Below are 19095 nucleotides of genomic sequence, written 5' to 3' on the forward strand. Positions count from 1 at the left end.
ATGACAGTATAATTATTTTTATTTGTATTTGTTTTTTAGACTCTAGAATTAGTACTGGTGATGTAGGAATCTTTTATTTTAAATCTTAACTTTAGGTTGCAGTTTCATCATTGTCTGCAGTAATCAAGTTCTTAGAACTCCTATCCGATGATTCGAATTTTGGACAGTTTGAACTGACTACTTTTGACTTCAGCCAGTACATGAAATTGGATATTGCAGCAGTTAAAGCCCTTAATCTTTTCCAGGTAAGAAAAAACAGCAACAAAACATGAGTTAAAAATATCAAGTAGCTAAAAATATTTAGTTTGATATATACTGAAGAATATTATTAGCAACTTCAATATTTTGAAGTATTATACTAAGAATAGATAAGTAGAGTTTGATTTTGTTTGTTTGTTTTGGGATACTGGGAATTGAACTCAGGACCTTGCGATTGTGAGGCAGGCATCATCACCACTGAGCTAAATCCTGGCCCAAAAGTAGGTTCTTTGTTTGTTTGTATGTTTGTTTGTTCTGTACCTGGAATCAGGTTCAGGGCCCTGAGCTTGCCAGGTAGTCGCTGTCCCATTGAGCTACATCCCAGCCCAGATAAGTAGTTTTGAATTGCTATATATCATTTTTCTAGTTCCAAGCTATATACTTAATATTTATATGGGTTTTATAAAGAGCTTTATAAATTAACAGTTCTTTAAAATTGCATTCTCAGAAGTTGTATGTCCAAAACTGCAATAATTATAAAGTGGTTTTGACTTGGGAAAAAAGTATAGCTGAAAATATAAATTATCAGGTTGAAAATCGAGCTTAGTAAACGGGGTTTTTCTCTAAAAGTTTCTCATTTCACATTTGAAGAATATTTATGTGTTCATGTTCCCAAAAGTATTTAATGATTTTCTTAATAGCATAAAAAGATTTCAATAATGAATGTGCTGTCCTTGCTTAATTTTTTGTTTATTAGGGTTCTGTCGAAGACACTACTGGCTCTCAGTCTTTGGCTGCATTGCTGAATAAGTGCAAAACCCCTCAGGGACAAAGGCTAGTTAACCAGTGGATTAAGCAGCCTCTCATGGATAAGAACAGAATAGAGGAGAGGTACAGTACTAGTGTATACTCTTATCAACTCTAAGTCATTTGCAGTTCTGTGTGATATTTAAAATTTTAATTTTTATTAGTGCATGTTTGCAGTATATAGTGATTACAGTCATCATGGGAAGTTGATACATGTACACAACACATCTTAGTTCTTTTTTCTTTTTTGAGACAAGAGCTTCCTGTGTAGTTCAGGCTGGTCTTGAACTCAGTGTTGTAGCCCAGGCTGGCTTTGAAGTTCTGGTGATCCTCCTGCCTCGGCCCCCCAAGTGGTGGGATAATAGGCGTGCATCACCACCCCCAATTTGTATTTGCAGTAGGGACTGGCATGTAGAAGTCACTTATTCTTCATTACTTGAGAAAGGATTTCAGGTGACTCAAACATTTGAGATTGGGTAGTTGCTTGGTGGTAGAGTGCTTAGCACTTGCACCAGGGTTTGATCCCCATTACTAGGGCAAAAAGAAATCTTTGAAAATGAGAAAAGAGAAAGATAGGATTCTCCTACTCTAATATGACTAAAGTTTGGATATTTTTAAGTCTTTTTACATAGAAGTCTGTTTTTCTCTTTTTTGTTTGTTTGTTTGTTTGGTACCAGAGACCTCTCTCTTGTGAGGCAGGTGGCGGAACCACTGAGGTGAATCCCTGGCTTCTCTTTCTTTCCTACTTAGAATTGAACCCAGGGCCTCACACATGCTGGGCAGACCCTCTGCTCCTGAGTAGCTGGGGTTAGCGGCCTGTGCCACTTTGTACAGCTTGGCGACTTAAAGCATCATAATACACCTTACGGCACACACCCCACGTGTGTATTTTGAATTTTCAAAGTGAATACATCTTTGTAACAACACAGCTAGCACTCTAAACTCCCTTCACTTCTAGGCTTGTTCCCACCCCTCCTCATCCTCACTTCCGAGTATTTACTGTCTTGACTCTGACATCAGAGATTGGTTTGTTTTGCTTGTTCTTTTTCACCTATTTATTTATTTTGGTACTAGGGATCAAACTTGGGACCTTGCACTTGCAAGGCAGGCGAGTTTTTACTTTTTTTGAATGTCATTTTATGTAGTACACTCTTACTTCAGAGTTTGTTTGTTTCTTTCTTTTTTAAACAGGGTCTCACTGTGTAGTTCAAGCTGGCCTTGAACTCACTGTGTAGTCCAGATTGGCCTTGGACTCATGGCAGTCCTCCTGCCTCAGCTTCCTGAGTACTGGATTTTAGGTGTGTGCCACCATACCTGACTAGGATAGTCTTTTTTTTTTTTTTTTTTCCTTAAACAATTATAATCTTAGTAGTATAATTTTTTGCTTTATCTTTTTCCCCACATAGCTTATATTATCATGGGCATTTTTTGGTGTTGCTGTTTTACTTCATATTTAGCACTAAATATTTCATTCACTGGATGTGCTTTCACTTTTCCTGTCTCAATTTTGGGTTATACTAGGGACCTGTTGTGAATCTAGTCTTTTCCAGTTGGTATACATTGCCAAAATGAATAAAAAGACTTAGCATTTTTATGGGTTGATGTTGTGAAGACATTCAAGAATCATTTGCTAGAGATTGTTTTGTTTTGTTTTGTTTTGTTTTGTTTTGTTTTGTTTTGTTTTTGAGGCAGGGTTTTACTATGTAGTCGAGACTGACCTGGAACTCACTATGTAGCCCAGGCTGGTCTCGAACTCACAGTGATCCTCCTGCCTCAGCCTCCTGAGTGCTGGGCGTGCTGGGATTACAGGTGTGTGCAACCATGACCAGCTTTCAAGAATGATTTGAATACTGATGGTATATGAAACCAGAGCAATCTTTTGACTATTTGAGAAGATGTCAGCAAACAGAATAGTTAATTAGTACTATAAGACACCACACAAATAATTATGAAACTAAATATTGGTCCTTTGGATTTCAAATGTTTGGAAAGATGCCAGGTAAACAGAATAGTCAGTATTGTAAGACATCATGTAAATTATTTCTAAGCTAATTGTTCAATCTGCATTTTGAACAGCCTTAAATAAAGATGACTCATGAGGTCAGTGAATTTGGGCTGTGCCAATAGCTAATAGAAATTGCAGAAGTTGTAATGCTAAGGGTGACTTTCTAAAACCAAATTTGAGAAAGAAGAGCGATTTAGTGACTTAGACTAAGAAATTGGAAGGATTGGTTAATTTGCAAATAATTAAGATAAGGTAATTCTTATGCCGGGAGTGGTGGCGCAGGCCTGTAATCCCAGCACTCGAGGCTAAGGCAGGAGGATCGAGGCTGAGGCAGGAGGATCGCTGTGAGTTCGAGACCAGCCTAGGCCACATAGTGAGTTCCAGGTCAGTCTCAACTACATAGTGAGACCCTGTCTCAAAAGACCAAAAAAAGAAAAAGATAAGGTAATTCTTATTAAGTGGTGCTAGGGGATTAAATCGAGGATCTCTCATACATGTTAGCAGAGTGCTCTACTACTGAGTTACATTCCCAGCCCATTGCTGTTATTAATTAATTAACTTATTTATTTTTGTACCAGGGATTGAACTTGGGGCTTTGCACTTCCGAGGCAGGTGGCGGCCCCACTGAGCTAAATATCTGGTCCCACAGCCCATTATTTTTAATTTTAGTCACGAATAAGTAGTTATATATGTCAGAGTTTTAAAAAGATGAGGACACGCGTGGTGAGCGTCTGGCCCTGGTCTGCATCTCCTGTGGGTCCTTCCTCAGGTCTCTTCGTGGCACGTTTCTTTGTGGACCCTTGTGAGTCAGCACCACCCACTCCTCAAGGTTTTTCAGTGTCCTCCGTGGAAAGGCTGTGCCTTAGCAAACAGAACTGTGTATCACAGCCATCTTTTTAGTTTTTTCCTGAAGGAAATGATGAGCCATTTAAATAACTTTTGAGCTATAGGCCATTGGGTTTCTTTCACTTGGAACATGAGAAAAGTGTCAGTGGGCCCCTTCCAGCCGAGCACAGGTGTATTCAGACCCATTAGAAACCTGAGATGTCACTCTGCACTATAATCGGAGTGACAAATTATTCAGAAGGTAAGCTATTAAAATTAGATGTTTTTTCCAGAGGGTACCTGAAGGTTACTTTCTCAGGACAGCACAGTAATTTCCAGGCTTTTGTAGTTTTGTTCTGTTTTTCGTTCAGTTTTTGTTTGCTTTTACAGTGTTGGATTGAATTCAGGGCCTGCCTGATGCATGCTAGGCAGTTGCTGTACCTCTGAGCTCTACCCTCGGTCCCAGATCTGGTGGTCTTATAAGACATGTATTAGAAATAACATCTTGGAGGGTAGCTTTATGAATCAGAACTTCATCTGAAATTTTTTTCATCTTGATGACAATATTTTTTGTACTACCAATAGGAAGGCTTGTAATTTTCTAGGCCAAAGTGTTGAAACTGTACAGAGTAGGAAGAAAACTTATACTCCTTATACCTCCTTATACAGGCTGTTTGGAAAGAGCACTTGTTTTCATTGCTTTTTTTTTGTATGGGAATTGAACTTGGGAACTTGTGCTTGTGAGGCAGGCAGCAAAATCACTGAGCTAAATCCCCACCCCCAAGAGCACTTGTTTTAATCATTCTTTTCAACTCCACTTGTGCCTCCTGCTTCTGAAGTTTACCTTTATCTTTAAGTATTTATTTTTATCTTTTAGGATTGCACATAAAAATTTTTGTCTTTTTGCCTCAGTATTGGGAATTGAACCCAGACCTTCACACTGAACTACAATCCCCAGCCCATTTAAAATTTTTTTATTTTGAGATATGGTCTTATAAAGTTGGCCAGGCTGGACTCAAATTTGGACTCTCCCCACCTCAGCCTCCCCAGTGTTCAGAATTACAGGCATGCACCACCGTGCCAGATTTAAAGGTCTCCTTGTTTTACTCTCTTGCAGTTGGAGAAATTAATTTTAAGATACGTGGCTCTGGGCTGAATTCCTTTAGAGAAAACAATGATTTTTTTTTTTTTTTTTTTTTGTGATACTGGGGATCAAACTCGGGACCTTGCGCTTGCGAAGCAGGTGGTGGAACCACTAAATTAAATCTTCGGCCCAATAATGATTTTTTTATTGGGCAGATGTTGGGACTTCTGTGCTTAGATTTTTGAGTTTGGCAGATACATCTTTTCAAAGACTGTAGCCAGTGATAGGTTCAGGGATAATGATGAAAATGTAAATTGCATACTTTTTTTCCCCGTTATTTTGTTTTTTAAGACAAGGTCTTGATAGGTAGTCAGGCTAGCATTGAACTCACAATGATCCTCCTTCCTCGGCCTCTCAAATGCTGGGATTGTAGACATTTGCCATCCAGTGTTGCCTTTGAACTCATGTTCCTCCTGTTTCTGGCAGTGGTAGAAGCAGGCGCTACCACTGAGCTACGTCTCTAGCCCGCTACTGTTTTTCATGTATTTTCTGGTATGTTCTTAGTTGTCATGTTGAACATCATCTTGGCCTGTTGCTTTTTAATCTGTTAGCGTATGTGCTGCCAAAGTGAGCACTGGTGCTTTTCATCTTTTGTTTGTCCTTCTGTAGATTCACTTGAAGCTTTGACAGTTTTTGGACATTTTATTTAAATTTTAACTTTTGTGAGGCATTTTGAATATATGTTAGCATATGGGATAGTTCATTTTACACATCATTTGTGTATGTTCAGTTTGGTATCCCTAATGCCTTCTAGCTTAAAATTGACTATTTTTTGATTTTGGTACTGGGGATCGAACCCAGGACCTTATGCTTGCAAGGCAGGCAGCAGTACCACTGAGCTAAATCCCCAGCCCAGAATATTGTTTTTTACATAAATTTAATGAGATTAATGATGTTAACTAGAAGTATGCATGCATCCATATAAAAAGTACCATTTGTAAATATGGCGATTATGTGGTGCTTAGGTGATGGCATAGCATGCTTTTTAGCAGTGTGTTCTTCTCTGGACTTCTTTCTTCTTTTTTTTGTTTTTTTGAGACAGGATCTCACTATGTAGTTGAGACTGGCCTGGAACTCACTATGTAGCCCAGGCTGGTCGAATTCACAGCAATCCTCCTGTCTCAGCCTCCCCAGTGCTGGGATTACATTTGTGCACCACCATGCCCGGCATAGATTTCTTTCTTCTTTCCTGGCTATATTTTCAGTGTGGCCTCAGCATATTTGTGCAAGGGTATTTCTAGCATGCCCATGTTCTGAGGAAATGGAGCGGTCCAGAGGTCATATGGTGAACACAGTAAAACAATGAAATAAATACACTTTAGCTTTTCAGGGAGAACTGGAGGCCTTAACTGCACTGCTTTTGCTCTGTGTTCTCAGTTTCTAACTCCAGTTGAGTGGAGACACCTTTACTTTTCTTATCTCTGCGCTAATCTCTTAGCTCCACTAGTTTCCTTCGCTTTCTTGCCCTATGGCACTTTGTCATAACGATCTTACTCCTTAGCTTTCTTCCTCAGTTAAAAGTTTGTGGAAGCTGAAGCAGAGGACCATGAGTTCAAGGCCAGCCTAGAATAACATAGTGAGAGTCTCTGAAAAACAGAACAAAACAAAAGAAAAAGGTTTAGAAAAAGGTGATTGGATCCCCTTATACTTTCGTGCTGTCAGCTGTCACTTTCTGGATGTTACTTTTATTTTATGACCATTATAGTGCTTGAACCCCTACTTTTTTATTCCCCTGAAGGTCTTAAGATACCTTCTGCCTCTAAGCAGATGATTTGTTTGTTTGTTTTTGGCTTTTCTTAGGGACAGGGTCTCCCTATGTAGTCCAGACTGGCCTTTAACTCACCATATATCCTAGGCTGGCCTGGAACTCAGTGATCTTCCTGCTTCAGCCTCCTCCTGAGTGCTGGGATTACAGGGGGGCACCACCACTGCTGGCTAAGCAGATGGTTTTTGTCCTTAGTTGTTATATGCCTGCCGTTTTAGTCCCTTACTTTCTGGCTCTTTCTCAGAAGAAATAAATACTTCTTTTCTTTCCAAAACCAACTTTCCATTTGCCTCTCATTACAGTTTTTTCCCTATTCCTTGTCTGCTTAAATTTTCTCCAGTTCAACCTGTACTTTTCTCTCTTAAAGTCTCTGCTGTTGTTTTCCCTCAACCTCCAAAGTATTTTTCTTTCATGTCCTATTTGTGATCACTACTATCAAGATTGCATAGGCAAGTGAAACACTCCATCTTGGAGTTTCCCAAGTCTGACAAGAATCGCTTGCTTTCTTATACATGTAGCACTTTATTCTGTATCTCAGTTGTTGTTCAGCCCTAACTGTAAATTGATAACGGCCCATCTCTTTGACCAGATTGAATAGCTTTGGCAGCATGTTTCTCTGAAATCTTGTCACACTCTGTTTTATTTTACTTATTTTTTGGTACTGGGGATTGAACTCTGGTCCTTGCACTTGCGAGGCAGGTAGCGGCACCACTGAGCTACATCCCCAGCCCTGTCACACTCTATTTTAATATTCCACAGGTCAAGCACGATATCTCATACTTAATGCATCACGAGTGGTTGTGACTGCAGTAGCATAGTATAGTAAGTTGCAGCTCTGCTACTCTTGTCCCAGAAAGTGAATGCTCAGAGTGCTTCAGTGTGCACACTCAGAGAGGTAGAGTGCTCTCAGAAGAGAGGGGCCGAGTTCCACGTGGTATTGCCGTTCTGTAGGTTCCGCACTAGTTCTCGGCCCTGTCAGTATGCCGTCATGCACTTGCAGGCAACTCTTCTTATAACGAGGGATCAGAAAGGATAGTTTTCAGAAGCAGCAGAATGTTGATTTTAAAATACCATAAGAGGGCCAGGTGTGGTGGCACACGCCTGTGGGAGGCTGAGGCAGGAGGATCGCTGTGAGTTTGAGACCAGCCTGGGCTACATAGTGAGTTCCAGGTCATTCTCAACTACATAGTGAGACCCTGTCTCGAAAAAACCCCAAATAAATAAACAAATAAATAAAATACCAAAAGTTTCGTGATGAATTCTATTGGAGTTTTAGGGATTAACTGACCCTTAAAACTAACCTTGTATTTCGGTCTATCTGTAAATTAATGTTGCATTAAATTGGGTGCAGTGGAGAAACATAATTGAGTCGCATTGATAGGTATGCTATTTTATGCCAGCAGTAACTTTGGTACTTCCGTAATTGAGATTTAGAAGTGGCATTGTCATGGAAACAGCAGAATCTTTTTTTCCTTTATTTTTCTTCTTTTAGCCAAAAGCAAATTGATACTGTGATTATTTCTGAAATGGCATACTGAGTAGACTTGTGAAACTAGCAATTTACAGTATTAGGCATTCCATGCTATTTGGACCAGAGACGGAGGGGACAGTGAACATTGCTTTGTGCTATGTTTGTATGTATGTATGTATATATGCATGTATGTATTTATTTATTTGTGTTACCGCATCTCACAGTCTTAGGGAGCTTTTCAACCTCTGGAAAAAGCTTACATTTCACAGTAGATGTAGTTTTCTTATGTGGAATTGTTAAGTTTATTTAGTTGAGACTTGTGTGTATGTGGTTGACATTTTGGGGAATGGAGGTGATTATGGGGTCCTTACACATTCTAAACATGTATTCTGCCATTTAACTATATCCTCAACTCTAGTTGACTGATTTAATTTTATATTAAAATACGTTTAACGTCTAATACAATTTATTTCAGACTGAATTTAGTGGAGGCTTTTGTAGAAGATGTGGAATTGCGGCAGAATTTACAAGAGGATTTACTTCGTCGATTCCCAGATCTTAACAGACTTGCCAAGAAATTTCAGAGACAAGCTGCAAACTTGCAAGATTGTTACCGACTCTACCAGGGTATAAATCAACTTCCTAATGTTATACAGGCCCTGGAAAAATACCAAGGTATCAAAATGACTGTTTTTTGTTTTGTTTTGTTTTTCTTCACTGTCACAGTGTGCTTTGCAACTATACTGTCCTTGTAAAAGTTGCTGCTAATGTCTCCCTCATAGACACATTAAGGGTTTCTGATAGGGCCTTTTTTTTTTTTTCTTGGTATTGGGGATCAAATTCAGAATTTTGCACTTGCAAGACAGGCGGTGGAACCACTGAGCTAAATCCCTGGTGGTATTTTTTGAGACAGGGTCTCACTATGCAGTTCAGGATGGCCTTGAACTCACTAGGCTGCCCTTAAAGTGATCCTTCTGCCTCAGCCTCCAGAGTGCCGGTGTGACAGGTGTGCCAGTCTGGGTTACATAGTGAATTCAAGACCAGCCTGAATCACATGGCAAGACCCTGTTTCAAAACAGCAACAGTAGCAACAAAAAGTAGCTAAGTGCTTATTTTCTCAGAGTACCTGTATTATGAAAAGTATTCCCATTATAGTCAAGGCTGGTAAGACTTAGAGCACTTGGAATTCAATCTGCCCAAGTGCAATGGATCTTAAAACTTTCCTGTTTCCACACTTTTGTTGTGGCATAGGCAGTCATTTACCATCGTAGTGCCTCAATTTCCCCATCTTAGAAATGAGTGCCTTTTGCTTTACTCTTTCTGATTTCATATTTTTTCATGTTGCAATAATAGGATTAACGGGAAATGGAATAAGTATGGACAAGAATAAGTATTTATTGACGAGTATTAGGGATAGAGTTGGAGTGTAATGGCCATCAGCGCTTACACCACTTACTCTAGCTAGTTTTGACCGTTTTTCTCTGTACATCTCTTCCTTCACGCAGTAAATAAATACCCTTTTCTTTTTTCTTTTCCTAAGGATGTACTGGCCTTGAATTAGGAACTCCCTTAATTTCTTTGTTTGTTTTTTGGTGGTACTGGGGATTGAACTCTGGGTCCTTGCGCTTGGCTTTCAGGCAGGCTCCAGAGCCATTGAGCTAAATCCCCAGCCCCTCCCTTAATTTCTTATCCCTCCTCCTCACACCCAGTTATTCCTTAAACTCCCAGCCATTCCTGCCCCAGCCTCCTGAGTGCTGGGATTATAGGCTGTGGTGACACAGGAAATTTGCCAGCAGAGATGCACTTTTAATCAGATTTCGGGGCTTGATCTGAGAATAAAGCCACTCCATACCACTCCAAGATTTGAAATAGTTTAATAGAATGAAGGAAAAGCTCCAGTAACACAGGGAATTAGTCAAACACAGGGTACATCACCAGATGGGGAAGCAACACTCGCCACAACGAGGTTCTTTTCTGGGACTTGCAGAGTAGTCCAGCACAGCCACTCTCACTTTTTCACTGCCACTGCTATTACTTTTATACCACGTGAGACTAAGGTGACCCTGTGCCAGTTGCATATATGACTTAGTGCAGTGTTTCAACTTCTGGACCTGGTTGGGCGCCGGGGCCAAATTCCATTGCTTGGGATGTTCCATTTTATACCAGTGTCTGCTGTTCCAGGGAGGGTAGCAAGTATCAGGGTCATTCTTTGGTCACATGAATCTAACTTGACTCTACTATCATGCCCCTTCTCACAGGCGTGCAACACCATGCCTGGCTAACATCAGGAACTTTAAAGCTGGGATTTTCTTTTTTTTTTGGTAGTGAGGATCGAAGGCAGGTGGCACCACCACTGAGCTAAATCCCCAGCCCAAAGCTGGGATTTTTGAATGAGTCCTTGAATGCTTCCTGAAATTTTATGAAAGATTTTGCATGTGTGTATTTTCTGGAGAAAGGATCTGTGACCCACGTTAGGCGCACTAGCCCCCCTTTATCCGTGAAACTTCCAAGACTCCAGTGGGTGCCTGGAATACTGCTAAGACTGAATCCTATAGATACACCATGTTTTCCCTGTACATGCAAACCTGTGATAAGGCTTAATTTATAGATAAGGACAGTAAGATTAGCAACAATAATAAATAATAGAATAATTACAACAGTATACTGTAATAAAGGTTTGGTGAATATGGTCTTTCTCAAAACGTAATATACTCATCGTGATGGTGTAAAATGAAACAATGCCTTCTGATGACATGAATGACATAAGCATTGTGATGTAGAATACTTGGTTATGGTGTATGTTTTTTTTTTTTTTTTTTTTTTTGGTACCGGGGATCAAACTCAAGCCCTTGCACTTGTGAGGCAGGCACCAGATCCACTGAGCTAAATCCCCAGCCCAACATTTTTTTTTTTTTTTTTTGAGACGAGGTCTCACTATGTAGGTGAGTCTGCCCTGGAACTCACTATGTAGCCCAGGCTGGTCTTGAACTCACAGAGATCCTCCTGCCTCAGCCTCCCGAGTGCTAGGGTTACAGGCATGTGCCACCACGCCTGGCTCTGGTGTATGATCTTTTTGATGATGCATTCTGTTTGCCAGTTGTTTTATATCTGTAGCCATTCAAGAGATTGGTCTGTAGTTCTCTTTCTGTTGGATCTTTGTCTGGTTTGGAATCAGGGTAATGCTAGCTTCTAGGAGCTTGTTTGGAGGTTCTAGCAGGGTCGCACAGCTACTCATACACCCTTGACAGAGGAAAAAGTCCTCTTCTACTGGGGGTGATTGTCCTCCTTGACCCAGCACAAAGCTTTCGGAGGGATGCGCACGGAGCAGTGAGGGAGGAAGGGGATACTCACCTGGCCGGCCAGATTGGCCGAATCAGTGATGTTGCCACCCGCCTGCCCTCACATCCTTATTTGGGCTCACTCTGTGGTTATTGTCCAAGTCAGGGTGAGTCCTTGCTCAGGTAAGTAGATGAGAAATGTAGTTGGCCCTCTGGTCTCTGCTGGACGTAGGCCACAGGCTGCGGTTCAAGTGGGCTGTTCGACTTAATGTCTACGCTCATACAGCCTTCTTGTTGCCTGCAGAGGCAGGGCCAGTGTCCTTCAGAGCCTGAGCTTACACTTCCAGGGGAAGGGTCTATGTCTGGCCTGCTCCTTCTCCCTTGGTGTCTCTGCCCCAGTCACTTTGGGAGGGTACCACTGGAGTCCCTGAAGCTGCTGGCCAAGTTCGTACTTTCTCCCTGGGTCTGCCGGTCCTGCGTGTTGTTCTTGTCCAGGATCAGGTGAGTCTCTTAGTCTGGACCTCTCCTGCCCCGTGCCAAGGAGAAGCAAAATGTAGAGTTGGTTTGAGTTGATGGATGGCTGCGCCACATGGGCCTGCCTGTTTTCTTTTTTGTGGGGGGTGGGGGGTTTGAGACAGGGTCTCACTATGTAGCCCAGGCTGGTCTCAAACTCACAGTGACCCTCCTGCCTCAGCCTCCCAAGTGCTGGGATTGCAGGTGTGCGCCACCACACCCAGCAGGCCTGCCTGTTATCATAAGGCTCCTGCTCTGTATAATCTTTGTGTGATCTTTCTAACTCCTTAGAATAAATAGGGAAGTTAGGAATTGTGGCTGAGGGTAGCTTGGCTTTCTTCCTCAGCCTTCCTGCGTATGTGTGGCTTAATATACTCAATAAATTGAGTTTTGAAACAGGTCAGTAATTTCCTTCTTTTTCCATGTTAAAGTTATTTGGACCTGTGAGACATTATAACATCTAAATCAAGTGCTTCATTCACATTGTGTAGGTTTGGCAGCTGATGGCCCAGTAAGGTATTAGGTCATTTAGGTTGAGGCTTTAAATGAGGGAAGACCAGGCGTAAGAGCTGTCCTCTCTTTCTGTTTCGCAGTGTACATGAGATTTAGGTGTACCCTGGTCATTGAGAGGTGTTTTGAGGTGTTTTTCTTTTTAATAGAATGACATTTTGCAAGCTCAGCATAGCTACTTAGCATATGCATTTCTTGGAGGAAACCCAAAGTGGAACTGAACTAATTTTTAAAGAAAAAAAGCAAATGCCCTATATTTAAAATAAAATTTTGATTTAAAAGGTTTTATTTAACTATTCTATTTGTAGAAATTGAAAATGTTTTCCTGTCCTATGTTATTCTGGCTTTTGATTAACTTGGAAAAAAACTGAATGAGGTAGACTCACAAACAGCAGGGGGCAGCAACAGTATAGAAAGTAGATTGCACTGAGCAGTTAAAGCTTTTGTTACTCTGTCTTCTGTAAGAAGTAACTGTTCGTCTCTTGTTGGAAGAGTCTATCAGGGGTGTGCAGTTACTGTGTACCCTTGACTGAAGAGCAGTAAGCCTCTTACCTGGGACGGTCATCTTTTCCTCCTGAGAGCACAGCTTCCTCTGGGACCCATGAGGAGGTGAGGAAGGGGACTCCTGCTGGGTCAGCCGGGTCAGCAAAATCAACTGGCCATCAGTGCATAGCCAGATCACCCTCATCCAGAAGTAGCTATATGAAAAGATAAACATTGGCCTTTATTTATTTTGCTTATCTCTTAAAATTATAAAAAGCTGAGGCAAAACCTAAAATAATATTCTGCATTTAGGGCAGATTTCTGATTTGCTTAGAGTAACTCTTTAAGTACCCTAGTTTGTTTGTTTGTTTGAGAAGAGCTACGTAGTTCAGGCTGGCCTTGAACTCATAGTAATCCTGCCTCGGCCTCCTGACTACTGGAATTATAAGAGTGCCCCACAATGCCCAGCCAAATTATTTTACTGACAGAATTTTGATGACAGCTACCATACCTTTTCCTCTTTCCACACCCTTTCTGTTTAACACACTTTTTAATACCTCACATTTGCAATTTTCCTCTCCTAGTCTGGGCACCTTCCTCATTAAAGCCAGAGTAGTCTTTGGTAGACATCTGATTGTGTTGTTTCTTCTGTCAGTTTTGTTCCCTAATCAATAAGAAAGACCCACTTCTTCACGTGTCCGGCCTCTGCTTCCCTGTTCCCCTTCCCTGCACCCCCTTTTCTACCTGCTTCGGCTCAGGCTGGTGCCCCGCGTCTGCAGGGTGCCATGCGCATCTCCCCTCATCTTCAGTGTCTTTCACTGCCTTGCCCACCTGATGAACCTGTGTTAAGCCCCACTAAGATTCCTGAGAATAAGTGCAAATGTTATCCTTTATGGTTCTGTCCCTGTTCTTCTCATGGAGAGTTGGAGATTTTGTTCTGCAGTTTGCATAGCATTCTGTGCCTCTCCATTGCTTTTTATCCCTAAATAACGTAGTAAGTTAGTGTAATCAGTAATCATGTTTTTTATTTGATTGGTTAGTTTCCTTCTAAGTAGAAGATAAAAGCATAATGCAGTTTATTTGGCCTTTCTGGAATAATAGATAATAGAAGGCATCTGCTTTTTAAATTTAGCACTCTTTTTAAAAATTATTTTATTGGTACATTTAAGGTATACAGTATAATGACATTCATCATTGGAAATTTGTACCTTTACATAATATATCTTGGTTCTTATTTTTTCCGCATTCCCCTGCCCTCCCTTCAACCACTCCACTCCTCCCTATTTACAAAGACTTTGTCTCCATATTTTCATTTTCTCATATTTATTCCATTCCCTTCTTTCTTACCCCTACCCACTGATTCCCCTTCCCCTTTGTACCTTTTCTTCCCATTTCCCATTGTCTGTTATACCTTTTGATCCTTATTTATACTTTCAGTTTCTCACATATTTCACATTCTCAAAACAATCCTGTAAAGGGTACTATTTAAAATTTGGTTAGATTTTTTATTTTGGAAATATTTAAAGTTTACCTTTACCATTTTATAAGAAGTGATATAAATTGTTTAGTACCATACTGAAATAGGAATTAATATCTTGGTATATGTTTCACTCTTTATGAAGAATTATGTACAGTCAATTACTTATTTTGAATTACTCATTTTGAAATAAGTAACACTTTACTTCTTTTTTTTTTTTTTTTAAGACAGAGTCTCACCATGTAGTTGAGACTGACCTGGAACACACTATGTAGCCCAGGCTGGTCAAACTCACAGTGATCCTCCTGCCTCAGCCTCCCCAGTGCTGGGATTACAGGTGTGCGCCACCACACCCAGCTCAGTAATATTTTATTTATTTACTTATTTTTGGTACTGGGGATCGAACTCGGGTCCTTGCACTTGCAAGGCAGGCGGCAGAACCACTGAGCTAAATCCGTGGCCCACTAATACTGATTTTAAAAGCAGATTTGTTCCATTGTGGTTGATACATCAGGGAACAATTTGAACAAAACATGAATTTCAGGTTTGCTTGTGCATTTGTCTGGGGAAACACTAGATAGACGCATACAGAAAACTGCATCCCTCTGAACTGCACAGTGTAAGAATATATAGAATGTGCACAGTCACGAACACCTTTCAACCTTGTGTGTTATGAGCCGCACCTACTCACATAGAGACATTACCACTTCACAATTCATGAGGCAGCCCTCCTTTAAGTAACTGTTCCACAGTAACGCAGGTTGTGGACAATTTAATAGGATATGGGTGCAGGGTCGCTTAAATGGAGGGGTAGTGACTAAGGGTCAGCTATTGGCCCAAGAATATAACTAAAGCAGCCAGCTGCAAGGCTGAGGCAGGAGGATCATACGGTGAGAAAAATCAATATAAAGTCTAGATTAAATGGTCATATAACGACACGAATTTTAATAAATTTAAACAATATATTCTGTGCCAACATTTCCTTGACTAATTTCATGTAAGTTCTTTGTATGGCCTGGACTACATGGTGAATAAGTTCAGGGACGGACTGAACTACATGGTAAGACCCTGTCTCAAAAAACAAGCAAACAAAGTGAAAGTTTTTATCATTTAAGATGAGTATTAAGAGTAGTAAAGATAGGGCTGGGATTTAGCTCAGTGGTTCTGCCACCTGCTTCACAAGTGCAAGGTCCCAAGTTCAATCCCCATATCAAAAAAAAAAAAAAAATAGGTGATGATCTTCTCTAAAGGGAGAATGGGAAAGGATTGATTAATGTTTGGAGACAGGGTCTCACTGTGTAGTTCAGCCTGGCCTTACTCATATGAACTGATGAAGTTCAGGCTGGCTTCAAACTTGTCAGGCAGGATTCTCTTGCCTCCATCTGAAGTGTTGGGTTACAGGCATCTGCCCCATGTCTAGCTGTGATAATACTGAAAAAAATGAGAAAGTTGCTGTGAGATATGATGAATAAGGAAGGAAAAATAATCACAGCATTGAGACTAACAGTGAGTGAGAAAAAATACTCTAATAAGCAGGGAGTCAGCAGGGAAAAATCAGCATAGGAAAGAAAAGTACTATTTTCATCAGAATGATAGTTTGTATAAGTAAAAACAAGGGGTGTGTCAAAGAAAGCCTGGCAGTGCTCTCAAACAGGGAAACTGATGGCTCCTTTGCTTAATAGAAGGGGTGACTTGGGGCCAGGGATGTAGCTCAGTGGTGGTGCCACCTGCCTCACAAGTGCAAGAACCCGAGTTGGATCCCTGCAACCAAAAAAATAAAAGGGTGACTTTACCAGCTGGGGCAGGTGGGAGGAGAGGGAGATGAAGAGGGATGAAGAGCCAGTACCGACAGCAGTGAAATCCAGGGCAGCTCTTGTGAAAGTCATTGTCAGCGTGACGGAGTTGGAGTACTTCAGTGGTTTACCATGACTCATCTGCACTTTGTTGATTTCATTGCCAGTTTGGTACTATAATTTGATAGGTCCTGCCCCATGTTTGTGCAGCCATTTGCCAATAATTTAAGTGCACTTATACCATAAACTTTCATCACTGATATTTTAACAGCCTTTCTTCTGCTTAAATGGATTTTTAAACCAATTTCATAAATGTAATAAGAAGGTCAACATCTGATTATACAACTTCTAAATTGGAATTAATAGTACAAAGAACTTACATGAAATTAGTCAAGGGAATGTTGGCACAGAATATATTGTTTGAATCAGTTTGTGTCTTTATATGACCATTTAATCTAGACTTTAGATTGAATTTTCTCAGACCATATGATCTATTTGGAAATGTGCTAATTCAGCTTGAATTCGGGCAGGGTCTTGGATCTGCATTAGTGTGGGTGGACATGTGGAGACATCTAGAGAACTATTCTGTAGTTAATTTTGACTCATATTACTTGCTCATTTAATTTGATCAGAAAGTTTTAGCATCTTTTAAAAAATTACTGTTAGCCATTTACAATTGGTGTACTTTCCTTTTTTTGGTACTGGGGATTGAACCGAGGTCCTTGTGCTTGCGAGGTAGGCGGTGGAACCACTGAGCTAAATCCCTGGCCTTACTCTCCACTTATTTATTTATTTTTGGTTTTTTGAGACAGGGTCTCACTATGTAGGTGAGACTGACCTGGAACTCACTATGTAGCCCAGGCTGGTCTCGAACTCACAGTGATCCTCCTGCCTCAGCCTCCCAAGTGCTGGGATTACAGGCATGCGCCACTATGTCTGGCTTTGTACTTTACATTAAAAAAAATTTTTTTTAAATTTATTTTTGTCTGAGACAGGTTCTCACTATGTAGTTCAGGCTGGCTTTGAACTCACTATATTGCCCAGGCTGACTCTGAACTCATGACAGTCCTCCTGCCTCAGTGTTCACATTACAAGCTTATGCCACCATGGCCAACTTTTCAGATACTTTAAACTGTTGTAAATTTGAAAAAGAAGTTTACCAATAGTTAGGTGCCCATATATGGGCTTCCTTCTACAGAGTGGGAAAAGTCCAGGCCCCTGGCTTAGGTGGTGGCCAGTGGTGGTGAAGAGCAGGGATTATATGCCCAGATGCCCGAAGGGACCAGCAGGTTACAGACGAGTGAATCAGAATGGAAGGCTAGTACTTCCCATGTGGCCCTGTGCTTTACTATCCAACCTGACTTCATCTCTGAATTCTACTTTTAATGTTTATGGACCCCTCCTCTAGGCTGAATTGTGCAAACTTTGCAAGTCCACTGTAGCTCCGTTCTTCACCTTCTTTGTGTCCACTCAGTCACCAGAGCCTGTTCATTCTATGTCATGAGTACTTTTACCTCTGACAAGTGATAATAGGGGAAATAAATATAACTCCCAACCTGCTAGATGTCAGATATGCCAGTTCATGGTCCCTGAAAACGAAGAATGAATTCTAACAAATAAGGGAGGATAAGAGTAGGAAAACTTTGAGAGAGCTAGCTCCTCAGAGACAGGAGGGGATCCGAAAATGGGCTGCCAGTGACCCTGCTTCTCAAGTCACAAAGTTGGTACAAAGTCATGAGGTGGGTACAATGTGGATCAAAACTGAACAATCAGTAAAATTACAAGTATAGCTGCTTAGGTAATACTGATGCAACAGGGAAGCAGGTCATGTAGCAAGTGTACGTGGAAAGAAAAAAGACTTTTAGGATCAGAGGTCTTAGTAACCCCTGGGGTGACTGATGTCTACCTAGACTTTATTGGACCAGGTGATACCAATTGTAGTATATTCAAGGCCAGCCTGGGCTATATAGTGAGTTAGTCTCCAAAAAATACAAGAGTATATAAGGGAAACAGACATGAAAATCATACAAATAAAAATGTTTATACTTGGTGTTGGATATTGAACCGAGAATTTTGTACCTGCCAAGTAGGTACTACTGTGCTTATTCTCAGCCAAAAATACAGTTTTGGTAGATATTTTGAAAGAAAAATTGTGAAGTGATACGTTGAGAAAAGGCAACGTGCCAAAGTAATTTTCTTGGTATTTTTGCCCATTGCAAGGTAACCCTTCTAAATTCACTGAAGATAGTCTCAATATTTCTCTCATCCTATGAAAAAGTAGCATGAGCATAGGGAAAATAGAGAAAAGAAAGTCCCAGAATTTTAGTTGATGTACCAATTAAGGTTTAGATGCAGTTGCTGGGCTGGGCAGCATTCTAGGAATGGATCTTAGTGAACCACTTTCTCTGTCACTTTTTTTTTTTTGGATACTAAACAAAATGCTTAACCATTTTCGGGCTGAAGATTACATATTCAAAAATGGCAGTAATCATGCCACTAATAATGTCTTCTTACCTACCACACCGTTCTTTTTTTTCTGTTTTTTTTTTTTTTTTTTTTTTTTTTTTTTTTTTTTTTTTTTTTTTTTTTTAGTGCAGGCTCTTACTGTGCAATTCAGGCTCAGGCCAGGCTTGAACTCAAAGAAATCCTCCTGTTTCAGCCTCCAAAGTACTGAGATCACAGGGATATACCACTGTGCTCAGCTGAACCACTTACTCCTCTTCTTTTTCTTAAATAGCAAAAAATTTATTGGTATATTTTAGGCATATGTAATGATATATATTTTAGGCATATATAATGATAATTGCTCATTGTAGGGAATTTGCA

General features: G+C 40.5%; 1 protein-coding gene across 1 annotated transcript in view; it reads left to right on the forward strand.

Annotated features, from left to right (window-relative positions):
* Msh2 (mutS homolog 2) overlaps positions 1 to 19095 on the forward strand; it is a 69096-nt gene that overhangs the window by 15420 nt on the left and 34581 nt on the right. Inside the window, exons 5-7 of the mRNA XM_010615794.1 lie at positions 96 to 245; positions 956 to 1089; positions 8691 to 8890. Coding sequence (XP_010614096.1) covers positions 96 to 245; positions 956 to 1089; positions 8691 to 8890 — 484 coding nt within the window. The remainder of the gene's footprint in view (positions 1 to 95; positions 246 to 955; positions 1090 to 8690; positions 8891 to 19095) is intronic.

Source organism: Fukomys damarensis, unplaced genomic scaffold (genome assembly GCF_012274545.1).
Source record: "Fukomys damarensis isolate Sample0158 unplaced genomic scaffold, DMR_v1.0_HiC HiC_scaffold_2, whole genome shotgun sequence".
Taxonomy (NCBI): Eukaryota; Metazoa; Chordata; class Mammalia; order Rodentia; family Bathyergidae; genus Fukomys; species Fukomys damarensis.